Source organism: Papaver somniferum, chromosome 10 (assembly GCF_003573695.1).
Source record: "Papaver somniferum cultivar HN1 chromosome 10, ASM357369v1, whole genome shotgun sequence".
Lineage (NCBI taxonomy): Eukaryota > Viridiplantae > Streptophyta > Magnoliopsida > Ranunculales > Papaveraceae > Papaver > Papaver somniferum.
In genome coordinates, this window is record NC_039367.1 from 34,931,770 (window position 1) to 34,941,944 (window position 10,175).

Sequence of the window (10,175 nt, forward strand, 5' to 3'; positions counted from 1 at the left end):
AAAATCATGAAAGTTACATGCAGCTTGTTATTTTGGGTTTCTAAGACAATGATCCACCAGAGCATAACTCTTATATATTGGTGAAAAAATAGATTATCTTAGAAACAATCATAAAAAAGTAACATGCAGCTTGTTATTTTTGCTTCCAAAGACCATGATCTACCAGTACATATCTGTTATACCGGTGAAAAAAATTTATGTTGGAAAAAATCATTTCCCCTTGATATTTTTAGTTTATGAGACAATGATCCATCAGTACATATCTTCCGTACTGATGAAATTGGCATTAGCTTACTTTCATTTATGATTTTATATTTTTTAGACAATATGGATTTGAGTACGTATCTCATATACGGATAAAAAAAAACTACGTTTATGCTTACATATGTGATTATGTATGTTTTAGACACTATTTATTGGCAATACATAACTTCCATATTGATTAAATAACAACTATTATGTTGTAATATATGATTGTAAGTGTGTCATGCACTATAAATTTGCAGTGCATAATTCCTGTACTCATTAAACAACTTTGTTTATGCTTTCATTTATGATTGTATATACACCAGTATGAGTGAGTACATATCTTTCATTCTGATAAAAAAAACAATGTTTGAACATCACAGTATACTTTTGTATATAATTGTAGGTGTGCGAAGCATTATAAATTTCCAGTACATAACACCATACTTATAAAAAAAAAACTATGTTTACGCTTACATATACGATTTGTGTGTTTTAGACACTATGAATTTGCATTACATGTATACCGAAACAAAACTAGTTAATTTTGCAGGGTAGGTTGTCACGAAATCCAGTAGGAAGTTATTTAGATATTTTCCAACTGCATTACATATATGCTGATTTTTACAATATGATCCAGCATGTATTGGTGCCGGGAGACATAGTTTAGTAGTGGCGGCGGTGGTGGTGGTCTTGGTATTGGTAGCACTGGAATGGAAGATCTAGTTTTATGTTTAATTATTTTTTTCTCTTTTTTTGTCTTCTATTCTTATTTTTCTTTTATAATCTCGGACCCTTGATGTATATTTTGGTTGCTAATGTACCTGCAATGTTGGGGTAAGATAATTTTATTTACTCTTATGTTTAACTTTGTAGAAGAATATAAGTAATACAATGAATAATACTAATTTTATTCGACGATTCTATAGATAATTTTATTTACTCTTATGTTTAACTTAGTATGTTATGGCTAACAAAAACTATGTCGATTTTTACAGTATAATCCTCCCGTACGTATATGTTGTACTGAAATTACATATTAATTGTACTTAAAAATACAAATTTCATATTAAGAAATGTCATATATTGGTTGTGCTAAAAACTAAAATAGATCGATATTAACTAACAGTTTATATACTTGAGCAAAAGCTATCAAGTGTTTTTTCCTAAATCCAGACTAAATTGACATTCAAGAAATGGGTACATCTGATATATGATGAGAAAAACTTCAAATAAAAAAAAAAGAGTAATACTCAACGCTCTTCCCAAACCCCAGCTTAACTTGTTTAGCATCATTGGTGACGTTCCCTGGACAACAACTATCACCAGAGCATTATTGAAGAGAAAACAAAATATTTCAGCTACTGAAAGAAATGAAAACAAAACCTATTCATAATGTTAAGAGATCTATTCTCCACTTTCAGTACATATTGGCTACACTCATATTTTCATTGGATTTTAAGCATCCTAACAGATATTGCATTCAAACACAAAACTAATTCCATCCAAAATATATGCGTAATGCTAAGATGGTTATTCTTCCTTCCACAATCGTTAGTACATATTGGCTTCAGTTATATACATACACTGTGACCATAGAATGTAAGCTAAACGAGATTTAGGATTGTGGCAACATTGGCATTAACATGTACACAAGGTTAAACCTAGTACTCCATAACATTACTTTTTCACAAAATTACTACCCTTGCTAATCAAATTTCTAAAATATTGTAATTTAGGCAAACCTGTGAATGGAGGATTGCCGAATACAACTTTAATACATATTGAAATGTTGTTGCTGCACTTTCGGATCCATGTAGAAGGCATCTAGGAAGGAACTACAAGGACTGTCTCTCAATGCCTATAAAGAAATAAAAAATGAAATATCAGAAGCATCTTCAACCTCAAAAACTGCAGTACAATTAATTATTATGCACTGCTCAAAAATCCAGTACAACTTCTATGTAGTGTATGTTATATTCTAGTCTCGAACATAATGCATTGGATAGTAGTGTGAAGACGGGTATGAAGTAAAAAAAATTTTACTTGAATAAGAAAATACAATATAGTTGTTATGCACTGCTCAAAAAATCCAGTACAACTGCTATGTATTGTATGTTTTATTCTAGTTAGACAAAAGCCATTACTACCATGCCTCCTCCACGAACTGTGAAAGATATCCAGAGTTTCATCGGCAAAGTAAACTATATCCGGCGTTTCATTCTCGGATTGGCTCAACTCATTGCTTCATTCACTCCGCTGCTGAAGAAAGGAGCATGTTTTACATGGACAACCGTTCAACAAGAAGCATTCCAGAAAATACAACAGATATTAGTATCACATGCTGTCATGAAATCCCCGGTGCAAGGACGGCCACTAATACTCTACACATCTTCCAGTGATGTTTCTATTGGAGCACTCCTCGCTCAGGAAGATGAAGAAGGCATAGAACACCTAATCTATTACTTCTGTCGTACAATAAGGGATGCCCAAATGCGATACCCAAAGGCTGAAAGAGCGTGTCTAGCATTGGTTCACGCAATTCATAAATTCAGGCATTATCTATTACCAAACATAGTTGTGCTGGTGGCCAAAGCTGATTCCAAAAAATTCTTACTGTTGAAACCTGCATTGATTGGAAGAATGGCAAAATGGCTACTTCAGATGTCAGAGTTTGACATAGCATGTGTCCCTCCTAAAGCATTCAAAGGGAAAGCAGTTGCAGACTTACTCGCTTCTTTTCCTGGAGAAGATATCACAATGCTACATGAAGAAGTTCCCGGTGATTTTCCAGAGATCTCAATCATTCAGGAAGAAACATGGTTATTGTACTTTGATGGATCTGCCATTCCAAACAATGATACTGGTGGAGCAGGCGTTGTGCTAGTATCTCCATCCGGTAAAGTTTTCTCGCATTCATTCAAGATGGATTTCCACTACACCAACAATTCAGCAGAATATGAAGCTTTCCTATTAAGGTTATCCCTGTCCAAGCAAGCAGGAGCAATGTACCTGGAGATAAGAGGAGACTCAAATTTGTTGGTAAATAAAATGAATGGCGTGTATTCTCTCAAAGAAGTAACACTTGTTTCATTCAGGGACGAAGCACAACAACTATTAACTCATTTTTCTGATGTAACAATTGTTCATACTGGCCGCACCAACAAGAGACACGCTGACTGTTTAGCGACTCATGCGTACAAAATACAGTTTGAAGGGTCATAAAAATTTATCACCGTGCAAAGACGTTCTGTATCATCTACCTGGATTACTCAAGTTGAAGATTCTCAAAAGAGCGACTGGCGGGCACCCATCATTCATGAATTGAGCAGTTCTCTTACAGAAGGGAAAATCAGCCTCAAGGAGTTGAAAAACTTTTTCTGTTACATGGAGCATTTTATTATCGCAATCCTGATAGATCCTTGTCACGATGACTTGGAGATGAGGAAGGGAGAGAGCAACTCAAACGCATACATGAGGAAATATGCGTGTATGCTGACAAACCCTAGTGGTTACACTTTACAGAAAGCTTCAAAGGCTCGGGTACTACTGGCCCTCCATGGAGGCTCAGTCAAGAATGTTACAAGGATCATGTCCCAATTGTCAAACACCACCCCATCATCTGGAAGTTCTAACAGTACACCACACTGGGGACTGGAGAGAACCCTAAATCAAATATTTTCGTGACAATGATTTACCATCAGAAAAGAAAGAGGCGATCAAACTCACCCAGAGGGCCGAACGATTGGTCTACCTGGAAGGGATTTTGTATCGCAAAATATTTGGTGGGAATCTGCTGAGATGCTTGGCCGGGCATGAAAATTCACACAATCTTGAAAGAGATGCACGAAGGTGAACACCAAGGAAAGAATACATTGTTTCTCCAGATCCATAGAAATATTATTGGCCGACCATGGAAAACGATGCAACTGCATATGTTCATAGATGTCATCAATGCCAAGTTCATGCTAACCTTATTCACACTCCTTATCTCCCATTACATTCTGTGAGTAGTCCATGGCCTTTCTACAGCTGAGGACTGGATATCATCGGGAAAATCAATCCAGCATCTTCGAAGCACCATGAATACATCATTACAACAAATTAGTATTTTACCAAATGGGTTGAAACTATTTTTCTCCGAAGCACCACTAGAGTCACGATTGCATCTTTCATCAAGGAATACATCATATGTATATTCGGCGTTCCTAAACATATTATCACAGATAATGGAACTCCTTTCGTAAATAAACATGTTGGAGAATTTCTTGAGGAATATGGTATTAAACAGGTTCTCCCCACACCATATTATCCCCAAGGAAACGTACAAGCGGAGAGCACCAACAAAACTTTGATCCGGATTCTTCGTCGAACAGTTCATGACAATCCACGAACGTGGCATGAAGAACTGCCCATGGATTTATGGGCTTACCGAACCACACCAAGAAGTTCAATTAGGACTTCTCCATATTCTCTCGTCTATGGCGACGATTCTATTCTCCCAACTGAGATCAAGATTCCTTCGGAAAGGATTGCAGCAACCAGTGGAGTGCAGTGGGATGAAGCTGAAGTGTCTAATTCAAGGATCGCTAAATTGGACATGCTCGAGTCAAAAAGAGCCAAAGTAGAAAGATATGCGGAAACTTACAAAGGAGTCCAGGGCATACAACAAAATGGTAAGACCTCGAACATTTCAAGTAGGAGATTTGGTTTTGAAAACAACAAAGCATATTCAACAAGACATGTCCGCTCCCAAGTTCTCTCCGAAATGGGAAGGGAGTTATGTAATTATCAAGGAAGTATCCAATGGATGTTACAAAATCTTAGTTGTTAATGGAGGAGTGGAAGGGAACATCATTAATGGAAAGTGGCTCAAGGCGTACTATGTTGAGCATCAGTGAACAATTATATGTCAAATTTCAAATGTAATTTCTAATATTCATCAAAGAGTATGTAGTATGCTCATTCGTTCAAAATTCAAAATATAATTCATGAATCTCATAAAAATTCTTTCGATTATCCTACTTTATTCAAAACCAGTCTCGAACTTACAAAAAAAATATCTCTCTCTCAAACGCTCACTCAGAGCAAACTATCCAACAACGAATAATTCTTACTGAAAGCCATGTCAAGCCTATTTTGAAATTTTTCGTTCTTCACTCTCAAGTCATGAACATCTTTCTCGACCCTTGCCGACTCCAGATCAAGTGCCGTCTCCTCTTCTATGATGGCAGATGTAGCAGAAATAATATTTGCAACAGCAGACGCCCTATCAACCTTGATGATCTCGAGTCGACGGCGGAGCCAGCTTATATTGAACCGCAAGATCTCACAGTTCGAGATCATATCATCCCATCTGTGCAACCTTTTCTTTTTTGACATCTCGCAGGTTTATCTTGTTCATTTCATCAATAATGGGCAGTAATCCGGCAACTGTAGTTAATAGAGTCAGCAGAAAACCTCTCCATACTTCAGTAGTAGCAAGGTGCCATACCTCTTCCAGATCTTGGTATAAAGAGATGCATAACACTTTGGGACGATGAAAGCACCGACTAGTTGATTGTCTGGGTAAGCATTGATCATGGGAGTATCAAATGGGATTCCATCAGTTAGGTACCCACGAACAGAAACCCTAGAATCAGCATCTATAGAGTTGTTTGAGTTTTCGTCAGCATGGTTTTCGCCATCATCATTGGCTGCAACCACGAACTTTCCACTATTTTTCTTCATAACTTCAACAACAACATGAACATCAACCTGCGACGGAAAAATATTTAATTTCAGTAATATTGGATAAATGCTTGATCGGAGGAAACCTTCAGTCAAGAACTCACGGATGTCCCAGCTTCAACACGGGCAGACCTATAACGAGCGGGAGCCCTAACAGTACGCTTAGGTCTTAAGGAAGAAAGTCGATTCCCCTGATTGCCCTGCAACAAATCAATTTCTTTGGTTGGAAATTCTGATCACGTGAAAATAAGGAAAACGTACAACTTACCGAGATGGACGTCCCAACTCCATGCTTTGACAGGGATTCGTTTCGAGAAGAAGCACTTCTATCAGACATGATGATGAGAGGTATGATCGTGATCAAAATTCCTTCTGATAATATATAAAAGCGGAAGGAGATGTGTCATATAAATAGAAAACCCTAATCTCTGAAAGTCAAAATACAAGACGGTGGATACTTATCTTCTACGAATGGTCAAATCAGTTGTGATTCCTACTAAGACTCTAAAATCTCAAATTGGATTTTGTTAGTGATGTGGAAGAGGAGCGACAATACTGGGGACTGGTGACTGATGGTTCGATGGTCAATAATTTGACTAAGAACTGATCATCTGTGAAAGTCACACTTCCTCGTGCGATCCTACGTCTGAGGATTGTGGTTAACTTTTACACACATGGACACAGGTCCATCCCATTCAATTGAAAGCATGAGAATAATTGAGTAAAAGATATAATAAAATATTATTATTCGATAAATAATCTCTGATGCAACGTCAAAATTAATCAAATAATCATAATAATATCTACTTCAACGAAAATAAATGGCCTCAAGAGAATTTGCAAGCAAGCTTAATCATCTGATTTAGATGTGTCAAATTCATCACTGTCTCTGCAATCGCCATCTTCTGTAGAATCTTCATCTCACTCCTCTTCAGAGTTATTCTGAGAATCAGGAACTTCTTCTAGGAGATCTTTAGGGTCACCGTACGTCGCATCCAAGTAGTCATCCTCTTCACATTCAGCTCGGAAATCAACTCTAGCCAATCGCTCATCCCTTATACTAGGCGGATGTGGCTCATATTTGCGTTCGGCAGGCTCCCAGGCAGACTCAACTTCCTCTGCATCTGAATCCGAGGCTACACCATCAGCACGAGACCGGATTTCATCCTCAGCCGCTATCCTTTTCTGCTAAAGTTGACGTATTTTTTGTTGATAATAGGCTACTTTATCATCCTCAACTTCTCTCTTTAAAAATCCATCAAGAACAACCTTCAGACGATCGAGAGACATTCCATTTATTATCTCCTTATCATCCCTCAGTGACCGATCCATCCTTGCACGTGCTTCCGCTGCAGAAATCCTCATCTCTGGTCTAGGAATCTTGGAACCCTCCTTAGAAGAGTTGGAAGAATGGTCGCTGCTGGAAATTTCCATTACCTGGAATCAAAAACACATAGTCATGGATACGCCAATCTCGAATTCATAAAAAATGGTAATCCTCGACTCTTACCTATTTACAGTTTCACTAACTTAGTGATAATAACGTAAAACTTCGAAAACCTTTCTCGCTCTCTCAAATATGCAAAGACGAGCAACACAATTATTTAAAGTCAACACTTGACTTTTCACGAAATTATGAACAATTCACATAACCTCTTCATGTGAACATTCATTGATTTTCTACCGAGTGTACATACACTATAAAATCACGAATTCATGGAAATATTGTTTGCTTTCAACAATTACTCAAAAATCAAAATTTGACTTCTTCAACTAAATTCTTTTTTAAACTCACGCACCAAAATTTTTTTTTTTTACTCAAACGAGCATTCGCCTATGAAACCAGGGTCTTTTCTATTTTTTTTAAAGGTCCACATATTCGAAATAAAATTTTATCATGAAGTGCAGGTCTATTTCAAAAGTATCTTAGGATTATTGTTTATTACTTTAACTATGAACGAATGTACGTTTCCTAAAGATATTTGTGTGAAAGTTCATGCTTTGAAAATAAATTTTGATTTGCATAAAACCTCATGAACAAAATTTTGTCTACTGCAACTAGACCATGTTTATCCAAAAATATGTGTATCTATTTCATATTATTGATTGTTCCTTAAAACGGACGAACGAACGAGCGTATATTTTCTAATTTTTTTCCACAAAACCTACACATACATGCACACATGGAATTTTGTTTTGAACAACTCATGAACAACTGAACAAAAAATAAAATAAAAAATCACGTACCTTTTTGTCGGCGCCGGAGTTCACCGGAAATCAGCCGGCGACAGTCGGTGATGACAGCTCCGGCGTACAATTTTTTTTTTCTTTGCTCGGACGTGAGGGAGAAGAGATGATTGTTCGGTCAATCAATGTGGAATAAAAAAAATTAAGGCTTCTTTCCTTTTATATCAATTTTATTTCCAAAACCTAATAAAACATGGATTTCCTTTTTTGGACTCGGGCCCGCAAACACTAAACTGACCAAAACCGGACTTCTAACCGTCCAAATCAGCAGTGCCTCATCTCTCCGTGATCACGGGATGATGCTCTATCATTAGGCCTGTCAATATATGTCCGATATCCGAAATCCGTTTCCGATTATTCGAAATCCTATAGGATTTTATCCGTTTTATCGGATATCGGATATCGGATAAAAATATTTATCGGATATTTCTTCCTTAACCTATCGATATCGGATTGGGCTATATCCGTTTGGTTAATATCCGATATCCGATAGAATTAGGGGTATAATTGTAATTTTGTCAATTCTATCGATTATCAGTCAATTCAGTCGAGAACCGAGTCATTTCCTTTTCTTTTTTTCCTCCTCTTCTCTTCTCAGTTCTCGATCACTCTCGATCAATCACTCACTCAGTTGCTTTGCTTATCAATCACTCACCCGCTCAATCAGGTACTGATTATCTTCTATTTCCATGTTCGATTTCTATGTTCGATTCTTATGAAATTAGGGTTTCATAATTATGAGTTTCCAAATTAGGGTTTCATAATTATGAGTTTTCAAACTCAATGAAGGCAAGAACTCTTGGAGTGATTCAATCTCACCTTGCAACGTATCCATTTTATTTATCTACGGGTATTTTGTATGTGTTCAGTTCTTATTGAAGGTGAGATTTTGCATACTCACTTTTGAGGTATGTGTCTTTGCTCTACTTTTGTAAATGTAACATTGGGCTATTTTCTCTCCACCGAAAGCTATCTATCTCCGCTTAAGCCAGCATCAAAGAAAAATCTGCAGAAGAAATTGGGGTTTCATCAATTTCAAATACGGAATCAAATTTTGTAAGTATATAATGCTCCTTAATGAAATACGCTTGATCTTCCTTTAGTTTCATATGATTCATTAATTTCTTCCTTTTAGGTGTTCTTCAATTGTTTGTTAGTAAAAATAACGATGGCTTTCAGGTGATGGAGACGTTCCTCTTTATTTGGGTCAATGTTGACACCAAGGGGAATAAATTTTAGCTATCTGCAACCCACTTACGGCTCAAGTGTGTCCACAATATAATTGTTCTTGGCTAATATCTACAAATTTTGTTTAGGCCTTTGCATTCATTTCAAATCCGAGAATAATCATTAACCTCATCTCAACTCAATTGGTTTTTCAGGTGCTGGGTTTCTTTTTCGTCACGTGTCTTCTATGGTTAGTGTGAAGGAAAATTTGTTTAGGTACTGATATATTTCAACTAATAAGGCCTGAAATGGAATCAGATTCATTTGGCCTCTAAACTCATAATTATGAAGGCCGAGATAACGTATGATACTTTTATGGTTAATCGAACTCAGGTACTGATCTCTTGTTGTTAATGTTTATTGCAGACTCCCAAGAAAGGTGTTAAAACTCCAGTAGCAGCAAAGAAGAAGAATGTAAGTTGTAATCTCCAAGTGTTGTTAGTATTTTGATTAGAAAAATGATGTGAAGTTTAGCCAGATGTTGTATTCTCATGTCTCTTAAAAGCTTATCATGTATTATTAGTATTTTTCTATGTTTTGTGGTGCATAACTTCACAAATTTTTAAGTTCCCTGCCGAACAAAGTCCCCTGTATCTCTAGGAACCTGCACTAACTTTGCACAGAATAGTTGGTATTGAGAGATGCATTGCTTCTCATCTTCATGTTGAAAACCAGCACTAACACCTGTATATGGACTAAAACCACCAACTCCAAGACCAAGTTTG

The 10,175-nt window shown here is 36.8% G+C and overlaps 1 protein-coding gene and 1 long non-coding RNA gene across 2 annotated transcripts; both read left to right on the top strand.

Annotated features, from left to right (window-relative positions):
* The first annotated feature begins 2,595 nt into the window (after window positions 1–2,595).
* On the top strand, window positions 2,596–3,471 carry LOC113315521. The gene is made up of 2 exons (XM_026563789.1): window positions 2,596–3,028; window positions 3,122–3,471. The coding sequence occupies exons 1-2, from the start codon at window positions 2,596–2,598 to the stop codon at window positions 3,469–3,471; spliced, it is 783 nt and encodes a 260-aa protein (XP_026419574.1).
* Window positions 3,472–9,624: 6,153 nt separating this feature from the next.
* On the top strand, window positions 9,625–9,975 carry LOC113318146. Its single transcript, XR_003344299.1, has 2 exons — window positions 9,625–9,666; window positions 9,817–9,975. It is a non-coding gene; the product is annotated as an uncharacterized LOC113318146 (long non-coding RNA).
* The last annotated feature ends 200 nt before the right edge of the window (window positions 9,976–10,175 follow it).

What these genes read in the sequence shown, in the direction of transcription:
- LOC113315521 (XM_026563789.1), top strand. Translation starts at nt 2,596, where the DNA reads ATGAAATCCCCGGTGCAAGGACGGCCACTAATACTCTACACATCTTCC. An exon ending in GCTACATGAAGAAGTTCCCG is followed by an intron (nt 3,029 to 3,121) that starts GTGATTTTCCAG and finishes CTGGTGGAGCAG; the next exon opens with GCGTTGTGCTAGTATCTCCA.